The 17,535-nt window shown below is 39.5% G+C and overlaps 1 protein-coding gene across 4 annotated transcripts in view; it reads left to right on the top strand.

The window, feature by feature from the left end:
* Nucleotides 1-17,309, top strand: part of dachd (dachshund d) — a 217,061-nt gene extending 199,752 nt beyond the window's left edge. For 3 of the 4 annotated variants that reach the window (XM_088352750.1, XM_088352751.1, XM_088352752.1), the window contains exons 10-11: nucleotides 6,423-6,491; nucleotides 15,802-17,309. In XM_088352750.1, the coding sequence (XP_088208876.1) occupies nucleotides 6,423-6,491; nucleotides 15,802-15,839 (107 nt within the window). In that variant the 3' untranslated portion in view covers nucleotides 15,840-17,309. The remainder of the gene's footprint in view (nucleotides 1-6,422; nucleotides 6,492-15,801) is intronic. The other variant, XM_088352753.1, reaches the window with a different exon arrangement.
* Nucleotides 17,310-17,535: the final 226 nt, after the last annotated feature.

Genomic DNA, 17,535 nt, shown 5'->3' on the forward strand with positions numbered 1-17,535 from the left:
CATACAAACAGACCTGCCGTGGCAGTCGAATGAAAATGACCCGAAGACATGTGCTATCCAAAATGTCCTTATAAAGAGTGAAAATAATTAGGGACAGGGGTTTCGATATTTCCCAGTTTCAAACACACTCAGCGTCCCATTGTTTAAGAAGGCGCCCCAGACCCCAACAGCAATGGGCTGTGGTGCCCAGTAGCATTATAAAAAATGAGCTTTGCTGGCTGTGGTCAGTCCACGTGGTGGTGAGCCGGTCGTAAGTCAGATGTTATTTTGTATTGTTTCAGGTAATATTTTGTATTTTACATCCTACATTTTAACTCTTTAAAAAACCTTATTTCTTCTTAACATTCACAATAGCAACGTGCTAATTGAGGAAGCTAACATACTAGCAGCGTTTCTTGTTAAAGGCAGGGCGTGTTATTGAGGTGTCTTGAAAAAATTAAAAGTAGAATAGTTTCTCTATTACGTATGTGTTAACCATTACCAACTGAGTTCAAAGAGCGTTTATATGTTTTTTTCCACAATGCCTATCTACTTTTATCCAACTTTTAGCACTGTTCACAACTCATTAGGAAGGAAGAAAGAGGGGAAGAGCGGCATAGAGTTATTCTATGCTCTTTCCAGGATTTTTTGTTAGTGTAGCCTGAGAATGGCAAAAGAAAAGGCATGTTTACAATCCAAAACACCAACCCAAACCCCCAAAAATATGAAAATAGAAAGGTGTTTTTAGTACTTTAGGAACGAGTTGACTAAGGGCCCGGTCACACAGCCGTTTGCATCTGAATCACGGCCAGAAATTTCTGCCTGTGAAGCCGACGCTGTTGGACGCTTTGAGATCGCCATACAGACGAGAAACAGCAGTGCTTTTCACGCGGTCGGAAATTCACACGCGGTTGGCAGCGCGAAAAAGTTTTGCGCTGCTCAAAACTTTAGGACCCAGTCACCAAGCCTTTCACGGGCGTATCGAGGCTGAATAACGGCCAGAAATTTCTGCCCGTGAAGCAGACGATGTTGGACGCTTTGAGATCGCCATATAGACGAGATACAGCAGTGCTTTACACGCGGTCGGAAATTCACACGCGGTTGGCCGCGCGAAAAAGTTTTGCGCTGCTCAAAACTTTAGACCACGTGCTAACCGCGGGCGGCACACGAGGTAATGACGCGGAACGATGTGCTCTGGCCGCGGCCAGGGCGCTGTTACACATGGGTAGGACGTGAAATTTCAGTGGGTAATCGTGGGTGGAGCACGGTCATAGCATGTTCTGCGCCTGTATCGCGGTGTTATTACGTGAAATTAGCGTGTTACGCATGTGACGGTCAAACGCCTTTCTCCGCGTATATACAGCGCGATTTGCCGAGCACACGTCAGTTGTGCTCGAGACGTCAAGGGGTGGACATGGATCCCCGTCACCGTAGTGACCACGTCTTAATCCATTTTTATTTCTTGACATTTCTTTTCATTTCATAACAAGATAATAAAATAAAAATGAAAAACTATTGCAATAATAACATATTGGCTTCTTCGGTGCCATAGCTTGAAATCTTGATCTTCACGGGACTGTGTCTTGAGCGGTTATGATTTCTACAGCCCGGTGTTATGCCGAGAAATGCATCCCCGCTACTACAACCACTTTTACCTCGTTTTATCTCACTTTTAGGGAATGTAATGGCGAACATATAACCAAATCCACTTCGTCTTGCATTTGTTGGGAATGTAATACAACATAAACCATTCCGTCTTTGTTTTTGTTGTGAACGTAATCGAACGGTAATGCACACTGTATATAAATCACTTTTGAGAACTGTTATGCATTCTACCGTAAAGCTTATTATGCAGAAATAAGCTTTATGGTAGAGTGCATAACAGTTTCAATACGAGCGATTTGAATAGAAAAGGGCAAAATAAACATGTTACCTGCTCAAAAGTGATTTGTATATGGCGTGCATTACCGTTCGATTACATTCACAACAAATACAAAGACGGAATGGTTTAAGTTGTATTACATTCCCAACAAATGCAAGACAAAGTGGTTTTGGTTATATGTTCGCCATTAAATTCCCTAAAAGTGATATGAAAGTGAGATAAAACGAGGTAAAAGTAGTTGTAGTAGCGAGGGGATGCATTTCTCGGCATAACGCCGGCTCGGCAGCTTTTATACCCATGGTCCACTCGAGAAAATGACGCGGAAATGACGCGATGAGGAAGCGAAACAGTTGCCGGCGTCTGTTTTGCGGGCATACCACTGATGAACAGCGGGTTGGCCAATTTTGCACATTTTCCATCGCGGGCAACCACGGGCAAAAAAAAAACGCAAAATTTTACCCGCGATACAGACGCAAACGGCTGTGTGACCGGGCCCTAAGACTCCAATGACGTTAAGCTAAGAGTTAGCGGCAGAGAGTAAAAAAATTTGATTTCCAGCCACCATTTTTAAAGACAGAATTTGAATTTAATTGAGTTTAATTGTCTTTATTGTCATTGATATTAACGTTGTGAAACATTGGATGCAACGAAATTAGACTTGGCACTCCGGTGTAAACATGTAATTCAATCTTTAAAGAGAAAAAGAATAAAATATTTCCAGGATAAAAAGGCAAAAATTATTTGTAACGCAGTGCTTAGAGAATAGCCTAAGTTTTAATGATAGTGCAATGAAAAATAATAGTGCATCGTAACAATCGTGCAATGAAAAGAAGTGAAATAAAAACATTTAGCAAACAAAAATCCTCCAAGTAAGTTGCAAGGGGATATATGTTCACAGTTGTGTGCGTTTGGCAGGGGGAAAAACAAACGGAAATAATAAATAAATAGCTCTAATAATTATTTTGTTAGAGTGAAGCAATTCCATTTGATGGCGTTGAGGATTCTTGTGAGCCTACAGAACTAAAAATGTGGTAGCCCTTGACTGTTTCATCTTTAGTGTGCGTGAATTCAATGTGGCACTCTAACACCATTCAGAGTGTGTGTTTCAAGAGCCAGAGCGCGCAGCCCTCGCATTAATTTCCAAACATCGCCTATGCTATAAAACTAATTAGCAGCTCGTGCTTGAACTGTTTCCATCTGTAATGTCTGACACAGTGAGCGCACAATAGCTTTTTGGAGCATTTTAAAGATGCATTGTATATCCTTCAGAAGAGGATGTTCAGTGTTTGAAAATATGCCATTATTTTCCACCAGTTTAGCCTTAGCCAACAGTGGTGACAGTAATAACAGCAACAACAAAATGATATTAGTATGATCGTATATAAATATTATCATTTTATTTTGACCAATTTACATCCTACCCTCACAAGACGTCCTAAAGTAGGCTGACCTGACAGTAGCAATTGTTTTATTTTTTATTTTTTTTATGTTTTTATAATAATCAGGGAAAACCAGCAGCACTACAACTCAAAATCATTGCAAACAGAACCTTTAATGATGATATAAAACTAGGATTGGCATGAATACATACACTAAGTGATTACCAAAGTCAACAAACATGCTAGAAAACTACCACTGGAACACATGCCAGGCTTAAAAGCTTCGTCTGAAAACATTGTTTTAAAGGAGTGAAAGAGTCAAATGAGAGAATGTAGGAACGAAAATTGTACATACTCAATAACTTGCAAAGGCACAGATCACTATCAGGGTTGTGCATGTGCATGCTCATGAGCGTTGGGCATTGGTAGGACGTCTCAACAGGTAGGGAGAAATTTCACAACGCCCGAGTAGATAGACCAGCAGGCTGTAGTTTGCCTACCCCTCAGCAACACACTAAACAGAAGAAACACGGAAACTCAGCTCATTTGTATACAGGGTTTGTACAGGTGTTTGAATTTTGGTTGAAGTGCTTGCAAATGCTTGAAATTGTTGCCATCTGTTAAAAAAGTGACACTGACATCGCTCTCTGGTGGCTTTGCTTTGCCTTTGCCATTCCCAGTGATAAATTGTAATGAGAAGAATTTCCTGCAACTGAAAACGTGGGCTACATGACACTGTTATTTTTACCCAACACCAATATGGGAAGAGAGTGGCCTCAAAAATAATTAGACATGTTTTGTTCAGATCCACACATATTTACTCAAGATCTAAATAGCATATGTCATTGATACATCTGAATCTTATATTGATAAATGCACACACATGATTGAAAATTGCATATGTAAATCGAAGATATTTTTGTGGCTTCGCAAATTACATGATTAATATCCGATTTTTTTCTTTTAACGGTACTAGAGAAATCAGAAAATTGTCTTTGAAAGACGTTTAAAATGCTTGAATTTTGCCATAAAGAAAAGATGTACAAACCCTGCTTCGTGTGTTTTCGTAGTGCAGTGGTTAGCTATAAGCCTATTGCGTGAATGGTCTCCAGTTCGAGACTGAGGGGAAACATATGTTGCCTTGGAGAGGGATGGACACCATTCAGGCTGTACTTGCCCAAGACACACTACAGGAAAAGTGTGCCCTAAGGCCCGAGTGGTTAAGGGATCCATCCAAACAACCAAAATCTAACGACTCAATTCATTTTGCAGATTTTTCTTTACCCCCCATTAAAATGCCCGTTTCGAGAGAAAAAAAGTCCATGGGCGAATTAAGGAGAAAATACTGTTTAAAGACGCTGCTCTACTTATAAACGAGATACGTTCCTGGACGATCGTTCGTATGTTGAATTTGTTTGTAAGTTTCTTCAGTTCTATATTTTGTACGTTTAAGGTTTACATAAGTATGTTTAAGGCTTTTATTAGTAAGCTGTATTGTTTTGTACTAAAAAATAAACATCTCACAAAATAATATGCCCTATAAAGATAAATAAAGTTAAATTTGAACTTACTTTAGGAAGATGGGCTTCAAGAGTTAGGCGACTTCCTCCCTAGTGGTAGAAAGTTGCAGAGAAAAAGCGATCCAACCATTTTCTCCACCGCATCAAGCTTTCTTATTCCACTTTCATTTGAAAATGAAACGGCTCACCTCTCCTTTAAATTTTACACCGACCATTTCAAATGGATGCATATGTTATATATTAACATATATAATATTTTAAGATATTAAACAATAAAAATGTCAAAGTTCTTGGCGTGTTGGAGATACAGTATAGTATGTATACACACGAAGTAGAGGAAGCCAGTGTATGCTGGGTGACCTCTTACAGCGCCACACGCCGGTAACAGCGGGAAAAAGTACTACAGTAATGTCTTTTACTCGGAAAAAGGTGCACACGATACAAAATCTAACTTACAGCAATGTCCAACGTCCCGAAAAAAATGTTTGCTTCTACCATTTTTCCTAAGTCCAATGGTTGTTAGTATGAGAGTGTCTGTATTTTGTTATCTGCAATAAGATTGCCCAATTTGGGCACTTTTTCAGACATTGCAGCTTTCTGAAGGAAGCTGATTAAGGCAAAAATCTCAATTTATCCTAAAAAAGGGAGTTAGACACTTTTAACATAAGTATGACAATTTATCATATTATCAGTATATTTTCATAAGTTTGGCAGGCCAGAGTAAAAGGCTGATAGGTCATATATGGACCAGCGGGCTGTAGTCTTCCCACCCCTCAGACACACACTTAAATTGTCAAACATGTGACCTGCGGGCCAGAATAGGCCCGCAAAGAGGTTCAATCAGACCCACGGCGCTACAGCTTAGAAAAGCACGTGGATAATCGAGCTGCAGTATTAAATATGTCCACTGGCTGTTGCCAAAGCCAGGCGACACACACAAAGCAACTTTAGCTGTATTTGTTCTCTCTCTCCCTCTCCCCCTATCTCACACTCTCTCTCTTCTTCTCTTTCTCTTTTCTCTCTCTCTCTCTCTGTCTCTCTCTCTTCTCATTTTCATCTCTCTTTTTCTTTTTTCTCATTCTTTCTCTATGTATTTCTCTTGCTCTCCCTCTTTATCTTGCTTTTTCTTACTCTCCTCTTTTTTTCCATTTCCCTCTTAATCTCTTTCCCTTTTTTTTTCTTTATTTATCTTTCTACCTTTCTTATTTTCTCTTCCTTTTTCCTCCCTCTTTCCATCTATTTTTCTCATTATTTCTCCCTTTCTTTTTTTATTTTGCTTTAACCTATTAGTCTGGCCCTGTGAGTTTTTTTTTTTCTATCACGTGGTCCCAAGCTCAAATAAGTTAGACAATCCTGCACTAGAGGATGGAAAAAATACAATTTAAGCTCATTTATAACCAAAATAAACAAACTATAAAAAATAGTGTTCGTGGAAAATCGCTGTGAAGACTCTCCGGGTGCATTGGAAGCCGTCGTTTGAAGGTAGAGTGACTCCGAGCGACAGTTTATTAAAGGGAAACTATGTCTTCCATTCGCCCGTAAGGCTTTAAGAAGGAGGCGCTGCTCGTTCCGAGTGAGCAATGCGCTTTCGCCGGAGACATTGCACCGGCCAGTCAGACGGCGGCAGGATGTTTAACGGCGTTGATCTCTTTTCTGCCGCAGACGCTCTGACCCCTGAGATGGAGAGCGACCGCGGCAGCGGAAGAACAGATGCTGAAAGGACAATACAAGGTACAAGGGCTCAGATGAGACTATAAATCTCTTTCTTTTCCTTCGTATCTGCCTCTTACACACACACATTCAGTGTGCTTGCCATTGGGCCATGTTGTTCACCATCTGGGCTGCCGCACTGGGTCAAGATCATCGCTTGTCTTTGGAGACAATGCAATGCATTCGGGGGAATGAAACAATGGGCCTCAGTAGAACTTAACTGGAACAACCGATTTTCTGTTCAGTAGGTGGGGAAATGTTCACCTTTCCTCCTAGTTAACCAAAATAGAAACCAAACAGTGGTAGGTTACTGGTTAGTACAAGAGTCAGGAAACTATAGCTCGCTAGTCAAATGTGGCTCTTTCATGAGTACATCTGGCTCAGAGATGAAATTGAAGATGCGAAACTATCCACTTCATTGTTACTTGCCAAGGCATTTTAGCACGTGCAAAGCAGGGAAGACCCTCAACATGAAAATGGTTCAGTCCTGTATGTTTAGAGCATAGTCAAAGTGTCACACAAACAGACCCCATTTTAGCGGTTCATTGCAAAATAATATTTTATATGGAAGGTCATTGAACAATCTATGTTCACTTTTGGAACATTTTGTGATGAAAACCCACAGAACAAATTGTAAACACCTCAAAACTCCAGCAAAGCACCCAGAGCAAGTTGATTTGGGGAGTGGTAAGAATGGGCAGAGCTTTACAAACTGTGTGCACGCACCTTTTCTCCCCTCGCCACGCGCTGTCTGTACCAAAGATAAATCCGTTGGTATTTTGTGATATTTTTCCAAATTAATTAAATGAATAAATTAAATGTGTTTATTTTATTAGTTATTTAAATAAGAAACCCGGTTTACAGGATCAGGTATTTGTTTAACAAATAAAAGTACTGTATTTTGTAAACTTTGTTACAATGTCTGTACTGTCAAAAGATCCTTTAAAAATATTCTTCTGTTTTATTGCACAACTCTATGAATTAATGACCCGATCCATTTCCCTATGATACTTTGCTGTCATCAGGTGGCCATTATGGAAAACTGCATTTACCTTGTGGTTCTGTCCTACAGAAATCAAACATTTTTGAAAAAGCATCAGGAAACATCTCGAGAACGCCAAAGGGCCGCATGCAGCTCTCGAGCAGGTTTGCTGGTAGATAGGTCCAGTTTTGTTGGTGATTTAAAGCACCTCCGTCTGTTTAGCCAAGCAGAATTTAGAACCCAATGCATAAAGAAAATCCGTAAGGCAGATAGCAATAACCGAAGCACGAAGTTGCGAGGTGTCTCTGTAATATCATATTTGGGGTTATCGGGCTAATTTCTTGTACAAGGGACTCGAGCAATCTACTCTTAATGTTTGTGTGTTTTGTACAAATTCTTAATTGCTTAGAAGTTTTGCTTAGCAACAAACCAAAACAAATAAGCAATCCTTTAAACTCCACCAAGGGTAAAAACATCACCATGCAGTCAAAAGTGGCAAACAGCATGCATTTGTTTGCGTGTTAGCATTCGTTGCTGAAGCAGACGCGTTTGTTTACCGCTCAGGAAATACTAATGAGTCATAAAACCACCAAAAGCGTTGGAATCTCCCCTTTGGTAGCAATAAAAGAGGCCAAATCAATCCATTTTATGAATAAGCCTTGTGCATTTTTAATGCTTTGTTTGTTTGTATGCCTCCAGGGCCAGGGGGATATGGGGGGATGGCTGTGTGGTGGCTTTTTTTGGGGAAGGGCGCTCACCGGCGATAACCTCACTGGGCCTTCTGCTATCTCTTTTTACGTACACACAAGACACGGCACTAAAACATCTTCAATTATCACGCCAAAGATGTGTCGCTCCAAGTCGCCTCGGGAGAAGTGCGAAGGGGTTGGGCGCCTTTAATCGGAATTTTATGTGTAAATCGTCGGCCACAGCGAAAGACAAAAGTTACATTTGTGAAAAGTAACCACCTCTTTTAATTTAATGCCATTCACTCTCTGTTAAGTCAAGTCAAGTTGTCTAGCCATTTAACACAACATGTCTCAAAGGACTGCACAGGTTACAGTTAAACCATCGCCTGATTTTAAACCAACATGCCGGCACGGAAAAACTCAAAACCTCAGCATGAGGAAAATATGAAACCATAAGAAGGGGCCTCACAAGTGGTAATCCCTCTTCCAGGATGAACAGGGTGCAATATATTTAGCATTGGGTAAAAGTACACAAACCGATTGAACAGCAATAAACAAAAACATAGGTAATATGAGAAATTGTCCAAAAAGTCCATGACAGCAACGATGCCACAAGCCTATAAAATATTCTAAAAAGTTCATGAAAGCAACGACGCAGCTTCCCATCTCTGCTGGCTGGTCGATGTAGGCGTTGACTCAGCTCAAATCGTCCTTCTCCCTCGTATCACCATCAGCCAGGCAGTCGGAAAAAGTATGAGGTGGTCATCATAAGCTATGGAATGGAAGTGGGTCTTAAGTCTAGATTTAAAAACGAGATACTAACCACTGAGGTGTCAGATCTCAGAGCATTCCACAGCAACGGTCTCGAGCCTGCAGACTTCTTCTTGGCTCTTGGAGTTACAAGTAGACCAGCATTTTCAGAGCGGAGGCCGCGTCCAGGAACATAGGGGGACACCAAATCTGAGAGATAAGAGGGGGCAAGTCCATGCTAACATTTGTTTGTGAGAAAGAGAACCTTAAAGTCACGTCTTAAGTGGAATGGGAGCCAGTGCAAGTAAGCTAATATAGGAGTGATATGGTCAAACGTTCTTGTCTTAGTCGAACGTCTCGCTTCTGCATTTTGAACCAGCTGCAAAATGTTTTGGTGTCAGGATTTTACACAGTATACGTAAAAGCTGCACATTATGGTGCCATGTTTAATATCAAATTTGTGAAATGCATTGCAGTGTTTGCGATAGAATTGCGTGAGACCCTCGTAGGTGGAGTATTTAGGGGCATCATAGGGTATCACCCCACCCCACCTGGAAGAAAATGTTCTAGATTTAAATTCAAATGCATCAATCTAGTGACAAGTGAAAGGAGAAGGTACATCTATGATGAATGTTTGCCCTTGTAAACTATCGAATCATAAACTAGTTATGAAAGGCCATGACACCGCAAACAAGTCACACCCATAAAGCATAGTAAATGAGGCAAAAGTAGCTGGGCTTGAACCCTGGACCTCTGCAAAACCCATCCACCATGCCACCCTATTAGCGTCACTCCAAATCACTAAATCCAATGAAATATTCATCTTCGGTGTCACTTTTACCTGTGAACAACTCCTCCAACTCGGAAGGTCGAATATAAGCCATTTCCCTTTTCCGCTTTGAAAAATGCCCAAACAACAACATAGCAAGGTTGAAAATATTGACACAGGCCTAGAGTGCCCTCTTGAGGTTTAGTGTTAAAATAACATGTGAAATGATATACCTGTAATAAAAGTGTAAAGTCAATCATATAATAATCTTTTAATAGTTTCACTTATAAGTCCCACTGGAGTACCATTCGCACCGTCAGCCAAACTATGAAAAAATACTGCAACTTATAGTCCAGAAAATAGGGTACTTTTTTAATAAACGTTCAGGCTTTATTTGTGTACTTTTTGTTGAATATGAAAACAAATTGTCGAACACCCATGCCTCCTTCCCTGGCAGCCTAGCTTGATAATTAACCTCCAATGGCAGACCCCAAAAAAATGAGTTTAATGAATTAGGCAGAGAGGGAAATAAATAACCAAATAAAAAAAGGGAAGTGCTCTGTCTCATCGGAGCAAATGTGTCGGCATATTCTCCTAACTCGGCATGCGAGGAGGCGGCGGCGGGTGGAAAAGGAGGTAATGAGGGCGTCATTTTTAGCCAACTAATTATTTCTATTTGTCTTTTGTCACACTTCTCTAATTCTGCAATATGAACACAGTCCGTGTTTATTAATTGGTTTTGGCCGCGTTTTGAACGGCTTCCAAGTGGGAGCAAAGCTCTTTCGGCAGGCGGGGCAGCGCCGCCTCCATCTTGGATATCTGCTGTCTACAAAATTCATTTTGTCGCTGCTAGATTTAACATCCAAACAGTTCGAGTGCAATTGAAATTTAAAGGAATGAATGTGATTGAAGGAAAAGAAAGGAGGGAGAAAAAAACGGCTGTAATTAATGAATCCCTTAATTGTCTTCATGAAATATTTGCACGGGCATAATTTGCATAATTTACATGTATTAATTAATCTTTCAAAGGATTTTTTTTATGCTGAGAGAGGCCGAAAAAAATCCTTTGTTTTATTTAGCATCTAATGAAATATGTATTCTCTTTAATGAACTTTTGTTTTTTTGTCTCAGTGCAAATGTAACAATACCAGCTTTATCGGGTTTTAATGAGGACGCTTTGCAAAACCCAAAAGTCATCCCATGTTTTTAATATTGTGTAAATATTTGCAAATATGTCTAATATTAGAAGAACTGAGTGCATTATTTAATGCCGGGGTGTCAAACGTGCAGCCCATGAGGCAAGATCAGGCCTACCAAGGGTTATAATCTGTCCCGTAATATAACACTGAGAAAGACGCAAGAAAAATGAGCTGGGGTTGTAAATATGTCCACTGGAAATCGCCAAAGCCAGCCGCTACTAACAAAGCGACTGTAGCTGTCTTTTTTTTCTTATCTCTTTCTCTCTTTCTCTTACTATATTCTCTTTTTTTCATGTTTTTCTCTCCTTGTCTCTCTATTTATTTATGTCTTTCTCTTTATTTTCTTTCATTCTTTCTCGCTCCCTTTGGCTGTCTCATCTTCTCTATCCTTTTTTTCTCTCTTTCTTTCTATTTTGCTTCATTGCTTTCTTGCGCTTTCTCTTTTCTGTCTCTCTGTTTTTCCTCTCTTCCTTTTTTTCTTTTTCTTTTTCTTATTTCTCTTTATTTTTCCGTTTTTATTTCGTCTTTATTTCTCTGTCTTTTTTTTCTTTCTCTTTTTATTAATTTTCCTTGCTCTTTCACTCTCATTCTATATATATTTTTTATTTTTGCTTTCTCTTTTTTATCTCTCTTTTTCTTTCTTTCTCTCTCTTTTTTTTTGCTCTTCCAATCTCAAATTTTCTTTTCTAATTCAACTTGCTCGCTCTTCCTTTGTCTTTCTATGTTTCTCTCTCCCTGTCTTTCTTTCTCTCTTTCTCTCTCTGTCTTTTTTCTGTGTCTCTCTATTTTCCTCTGTTTCTTTATTTTTTTCTTTGTCTCTCTCATTCTTTCACTAAATCTCTTTGTCTTTTTCTATAACCTTCTAGTGTGGCCCTGTGAGAATGTTTTTTTTCTATCATGTGGTCCCCAAGCTCCAATGAGTTTGAAAACTCTGCACTAACAGAAGAAACAAATACAATTTTAGCTCATTTATACACAAAATAAACAAATTATATAAAAACTGTTTTCTCTCTCGCTCTCCCTCTCTCTCTCTGTCTGTCTGTCTCTCCCTCTCTCTCAATATCTCTCTCTGTTTCTTTCTGTGTAATCTTCTAATTTGGCCCCCGCAAGACTGGTTCTTTCACCCTGTGGCCCTCTGAGCCTAAATGAGTTTGACACCCTTTAGTATTATTCTACTTAACATGAGCTTCTTCTAATGAGAGTTGATGTATCTTCCTGTTTCGAGTACCCGAAACCTCTTAAAGAGCCTGGGCATTTAAAAAAAAGAGAAGAAAAATGGTGCAATTTGGTCACTTTGAATCTCCGTAGATTGTTTTCCTCCTAATACTGTAATACATATTTACACTCTGTCCCTTTAATGTCCTATGTTCAGCAGGGATATTACTGCAAGACCTCAGTGTGCCGACAAAAGTACAGTATCACTCAGAAACTCATTTAGGACAAGATTCAATGGCAGTTCATGCACTGAACAACTGCATGACAACTGACCACAATATCATCAATGGAACATAGTCAAAGTACTAAACCAAGAAAGTAATTTTGTAAGCATTACCCAATCATAACACTATCAACCCTTAAACTGCAAAAACGTAATAACTTGTTAGAACAAAACAGAGCTAAATTACAATTTATAATAAAAATACAGTAAGTGTGACACCACACCACAAACAACTGACCAAATTCACAAAACAAAAATTATTTTCTACCATGTGGGTCCTGAACTAAATTAGTTTGACACCCTTGAACTAGACTGACCTAATATAATTCCAAATGTGACGCCACTTCCTGTGTTTCCTTCAAAATAAATCTGGAAATCAAACTCAAATGACCTTTTCCTAAGGGCAGAATAACTGCATAAAACATAGTTCATGAGTGATAGTGTACCTTTGTGAACATTATACAACAGTAACCAAGGTTTGTACAGATGCTTAAAAATCTTTTAAGTGCTTGATTTTTAATGTTGTGTTTTTAAAGTTTGAAACGTGCTTGAATTTTGGGTGAAGCGCTTGTGAATGCTTAAAATTGTTTCACAGCAGGACGTCTTAGAAATGACGCCGATACTGCTCTTTGGTGACTTTGCTTTTCAATTGCATTTCCTCTATATAAATGCAGAACATTTATGATATACTCTCTCAGCGGCAGCTGGCATTAGTTTGTATGGCATTGTCCTATGAAGCGTCATTGCCCCCTACGAGTCACACCCAAGAGAACGTGCATCATATTCCTAAAGAGGGCATGGTGAAACATGCATGAGTGTAAAGATTTTGTATCAATTATGGACTTTGAGTATGGGCCATACAAAAAGTTAAGGAAACGTTTTCCAGTACTAAATTCTAATGAGAAGCACTTCTTGCGACTGAAAATGTAAGCTGTTTATTGCTGTCATTTTACCCAACAAAGCTCGGTGGACTTGGGGTAGGGCGCCCGCCCTGAGACCCGGAGGTCGCTGGTTCAAGCCTCGGCCGGATTATACCTAAGGCTCACAACATTGGTACTCTTTGCCTCCCTGCTTGGCGCTCGGCATTAGGGGTTGGAATTGGGGGGTTTGGTCACCTAATTACTCCCAAAACATCAGTTGGATTGAGCGAGGGGGCTGGGAATCCCCTCCTCTGTATCGATTTCCCAGAAAGAGTCAGAAAAATACTCTAGCCACCTCCCACTAGGGGGACATGGCACTGGTATATATAATAATATATATATATAATTTACGCACGTATTCTTCAGATACATACATATATTAGAAAAAAAATCTTGATAAATGCAAACGCAAGATTAGAAATCCCAGATATAAATCACAGATATAATTGTGATTCTGCAAAATACATGATTGACACTCTATTAATTGTACTTTGCAGAAATTGAAAAATAAGCTTTGAAAGTCCTTAAAAATGCTTGAATTTGACCATGAAAAGGTGTAACAACCCTAAACTACGTTAGTATATCTAAACTGAAGAAGCATTATAACTTATGCGGGACATAGTAAGTGTATAAGCATACATTCATAATACATTAACTCCTTGTCCGAACCAAAAACCTAATAATAACAATATTTAAATCCTCTAACCACTTGGGTCCTCAGCTTACACACCACAGTCATGTTAAGTCTGGCATCTCTCGCAGCTAAATGTCTTTGTGTGCGTTTTGTCTTTCAATGACTTAGCCGTGCCGCTATACAGAAACGGGCGGCACGGTAAAGGCATTACCGAGCGCTTTTCTGAAGAAAGGTAATAAACATCCGACAAGCTTCCTGACAAACGCTTTTACCGGCGTGGCGTTTCCGACACGAGCCCGTCCTCGCAGGGAATGGACAAATGTCGTTAGCTAAGTACTGTCGGAAGATAGCACAGCGCTTACGGTAAATATGTCTGAGAGCTTGGGATTGAAGTAATGTTATGTTGTTTTAATAAATATACATTTATGTCATAATTTGAGAAGATGATTGACAATAATAAGCCAATTTTACAACCACCTTTGGCAACTCCAATGTGTGCAAACATTTGTCTCTCAAAAAAAGGACAAATTGGCTTCTTCCCCGGGGCCATCACAGCCATAAATGATCGCACAAAACTGTGAAAGCATCTTGCGATTTATTTGGGTTTGTTTCTTTATTTGTTGCTGGTAAATGTTATTGCACTTCTTTTCATTGCACTATTTTTACAATGCACAATTATTTTTCATTCACAAACATCATAATTTAGACCAGTTTCTAAGCACTACGTATTTTGTCTGCATTTTAGTATTGTATCGTTTTTCTCTTTAAAGTCTTTATTACATGCTTGCTCTGTCCACTCCACGCATCGGCCCGGCATTGCAGTACCTCCGGGAACGGTGCATTCGCAATGATCGCAGCAAGGCTTTAGGGCTAGGACCTTAGCTTGGCCTTTTGGCTGAGAGTAAGTGTCCCGGCTCCTAGGCTTTGTAGCGTATTATGAACTGACCGATAACGAATAATGGATAATGAATAATAAAGATAGAACAATAACCCTCAAAAATCCCCCCCCCCTCCACCTTGAAGTACCATGTCTAAACTTGTCGCATACAGCATTTCACAATGATGATATCAATGACAACAAAGACACTTCGATTCAAGTTTTTAACTTTAAGAAACCTTTCTAATTGATCACACAAACAAAACTGCTTCTTCTAAGTTAAAAGCAGAGAATTGTTCCTTTTCGTGATTGACCTTAATCAGATCGGAGGCTGTGAATGCGCGCAACTCGTCTTCAATAACCAGGGTCTTGAGAGCCTTGAAAATTCTTAAATTTCAAAGTTGCGTTTTCAAGTATTGAGAAGCATTTGAATTTTTGGTGAAGTGCTTGTAAATGTTTGAAATTGTTGGCATCTTCATCAGCAGCTCTGCATTAAAATGACGCCGATACTGCTCCCCGGTGGCTTTACTTTGCCATAGCTTTTGGTGTTCCCTCGGCAGCAGGCATTTGTTTGTATGGCATTGTCGTATAAAACATCATCTCCCCCTGCAGGTTGTGTTCAAGAGGCTGGTGCATTCTACACTTATACAAGGCACTATGAAATGTGTATTAGTGCAAGGATTACATATTTATCAAGCACATTTATTATAAGCCAAGCCAAAATTAAGGTCATGTTTCCCAGTCGTAACATGTAATGGGAGGAACTTTCTGCAACTGAATATGTTATTGACATATTACTAATTTTTACCCAACACCTTGTCTCAAAAACAAATATATTCGGAATTTACTCAAGATGTAAAAATCCTATTTCGTAATAAAGATTAAAATTTGCATATATGAATTGCAGATATAGTCATGGATCTGCAAAATACACGATTCACACCGGATTTCTTCTTTAATGGTACCGTAGAAATCAGAAAATGTCCCTTGAAAGTCCTTAAAGTGCCAGGGTTTGGCTATGAAAAGGTGTATGAACCCTAAATCTAATTTGAATTGTTGTCTTTGTGTTTCAGATGGAAGACTCTTCCTGAAAACTGCAGTCATGTACTAAAACTGCCGACAGGAGCCACATACTAAGAGTAAACCTGAAGGGAAAAGGCTTATTTGAAAAAATATTAAAAACAAAGGATAGGAAGATTCTCCAGAGTCCATTTCCAGGGCGATTTCGTTTTTGGGGACGACGTGGGAGGAGGGAGAGGGGGTTTGCTGGCAGAAGGTGCGGCTGAATGTAGAATAAGAGCCAGTTTGTCCCCCTCTTCGGGATTTCAGCAAAAAACAGCTTGGGGTCGTACACTCTGAGCACAGTCAAACGTTTGACTCAAACAAACGCAGCACCGAAGATTTCTTTTTAATACAGGTGACATCAATTTGCCCTTCTTTTGTATTTCAATTAGAATTTCACCACAGACAAAAAAGACGTTTAGGACAAATATGTTTTTTCTTAGAATGACAGTACCACAAGTTTGCTTTCTACCATGGTTGTACATAGGACAAGTGTAGCAGTTATAATGTGTGAATATACAATGTCATGGAGTAGACTACTAGGCAGACAATACCACTGTTTATATCAACTTTTTGTCCATTTTTTTTCTATTGTATTCCTGAGCCATCCTTCTCTTCGATAGCTACCACTTTGTCGAGAAAGCATGCAGGCATGATGTTGATGTTCGTCCTGGAATTATTATATTTAATGAAGAAAAATCCTATATTGTGCTGAGCAAACACTTAAGGGTTTTACTCACCAACACACACAAAAAAAGCAGTCTTTTTATCCTCCTCTTGTACGCTCGTACTGTAATCTCTTTAAGGGAGGTGATATTTTTGGGGAATTTTGCTGTACATTTATGATTACTTTGGGCCCGCCTCATTCTGCACCTTTCTCATTCTTTTAAAAAGAGTCATGAGAACCGCAAGAACCATCTGTTGTTTGTGCAACTCCTGAAAAATAAAATCCCCTATCTTCCTGCTTTCACATCATGTGTAAAGTAAACTCTTGTGGCTGAAAAACTTTTCACCGTGCGTGTATATTCTTATAGGAATAACCCAACGTCACTTTTGAGCGTGTGCGTTCCAATCAGAAGAGAAAAAAGCCCTCCCCCATTCCCATATGTGTGTTTTATCACTGCTAACTTATATTGCTTCTTGTTTTTCCCCTCTCAAAGTAATTTCTTCATTGTACTTCCAATAATGTTGTCAATAAAATCGTAAGAAAGAGGGTTGCCCTCTTTTTTTTTTCCATGTATGTAAGGATGTGACGGGAATTAATGATTTAAAAAAAAGAAAGTAAAAGCAGGTATGCTGTACTGTAGAAAATGACTGAGCATATTGTTCTTCTCTTTGTATATCAGTGAAAGAAAACGTATACGAATAATCCTTTATCCTTCGGGAGTGTTTCTGGGATGGGGGTGCGCACCTTTGACTTCCATGTGTGTGTTTTTTAAGCTAATTGGAGACCCACACGTTATGTAAATGGAGTGTGACCAAACTGACTGTAAATAAATTATTCCCTGTGTTCTTTCAAGTGTGTGAAGCTGATTGGAAAAAAACATCACCGAGTGGGTAAATAGATTTATAGATATAGATATGCATGTATCTATATACATTTATATATCCATCCATCCATGATCTGCACTGCTTATCCAGGGATCAGAATGGAGATTTTCATTTTCAGCTGAAATAGCCAGGTCCAGGGCGGAGCCCGGTGGGGGGCTCTGGGGGGCGAAGCCCCCCTGAAGCCAACAGCACTT

This window comes from Urocampus carinirostris, chromosome 14 (genome assembly GCF_059441175.1).
Source record: "Urocampus carinirostris isolate Australia breed hairy pipefish chromosome 14, RoL_Ucar_1.0, whole genome shotgun sequence".
Taxonomy (NCBI): domain Eukaryota; kingdom Metazoa; phylum Chordata; class Actinopteri; order Syngnathiformes; family Syngnathidae; genus Urocampus; species Urocampus carinirostris.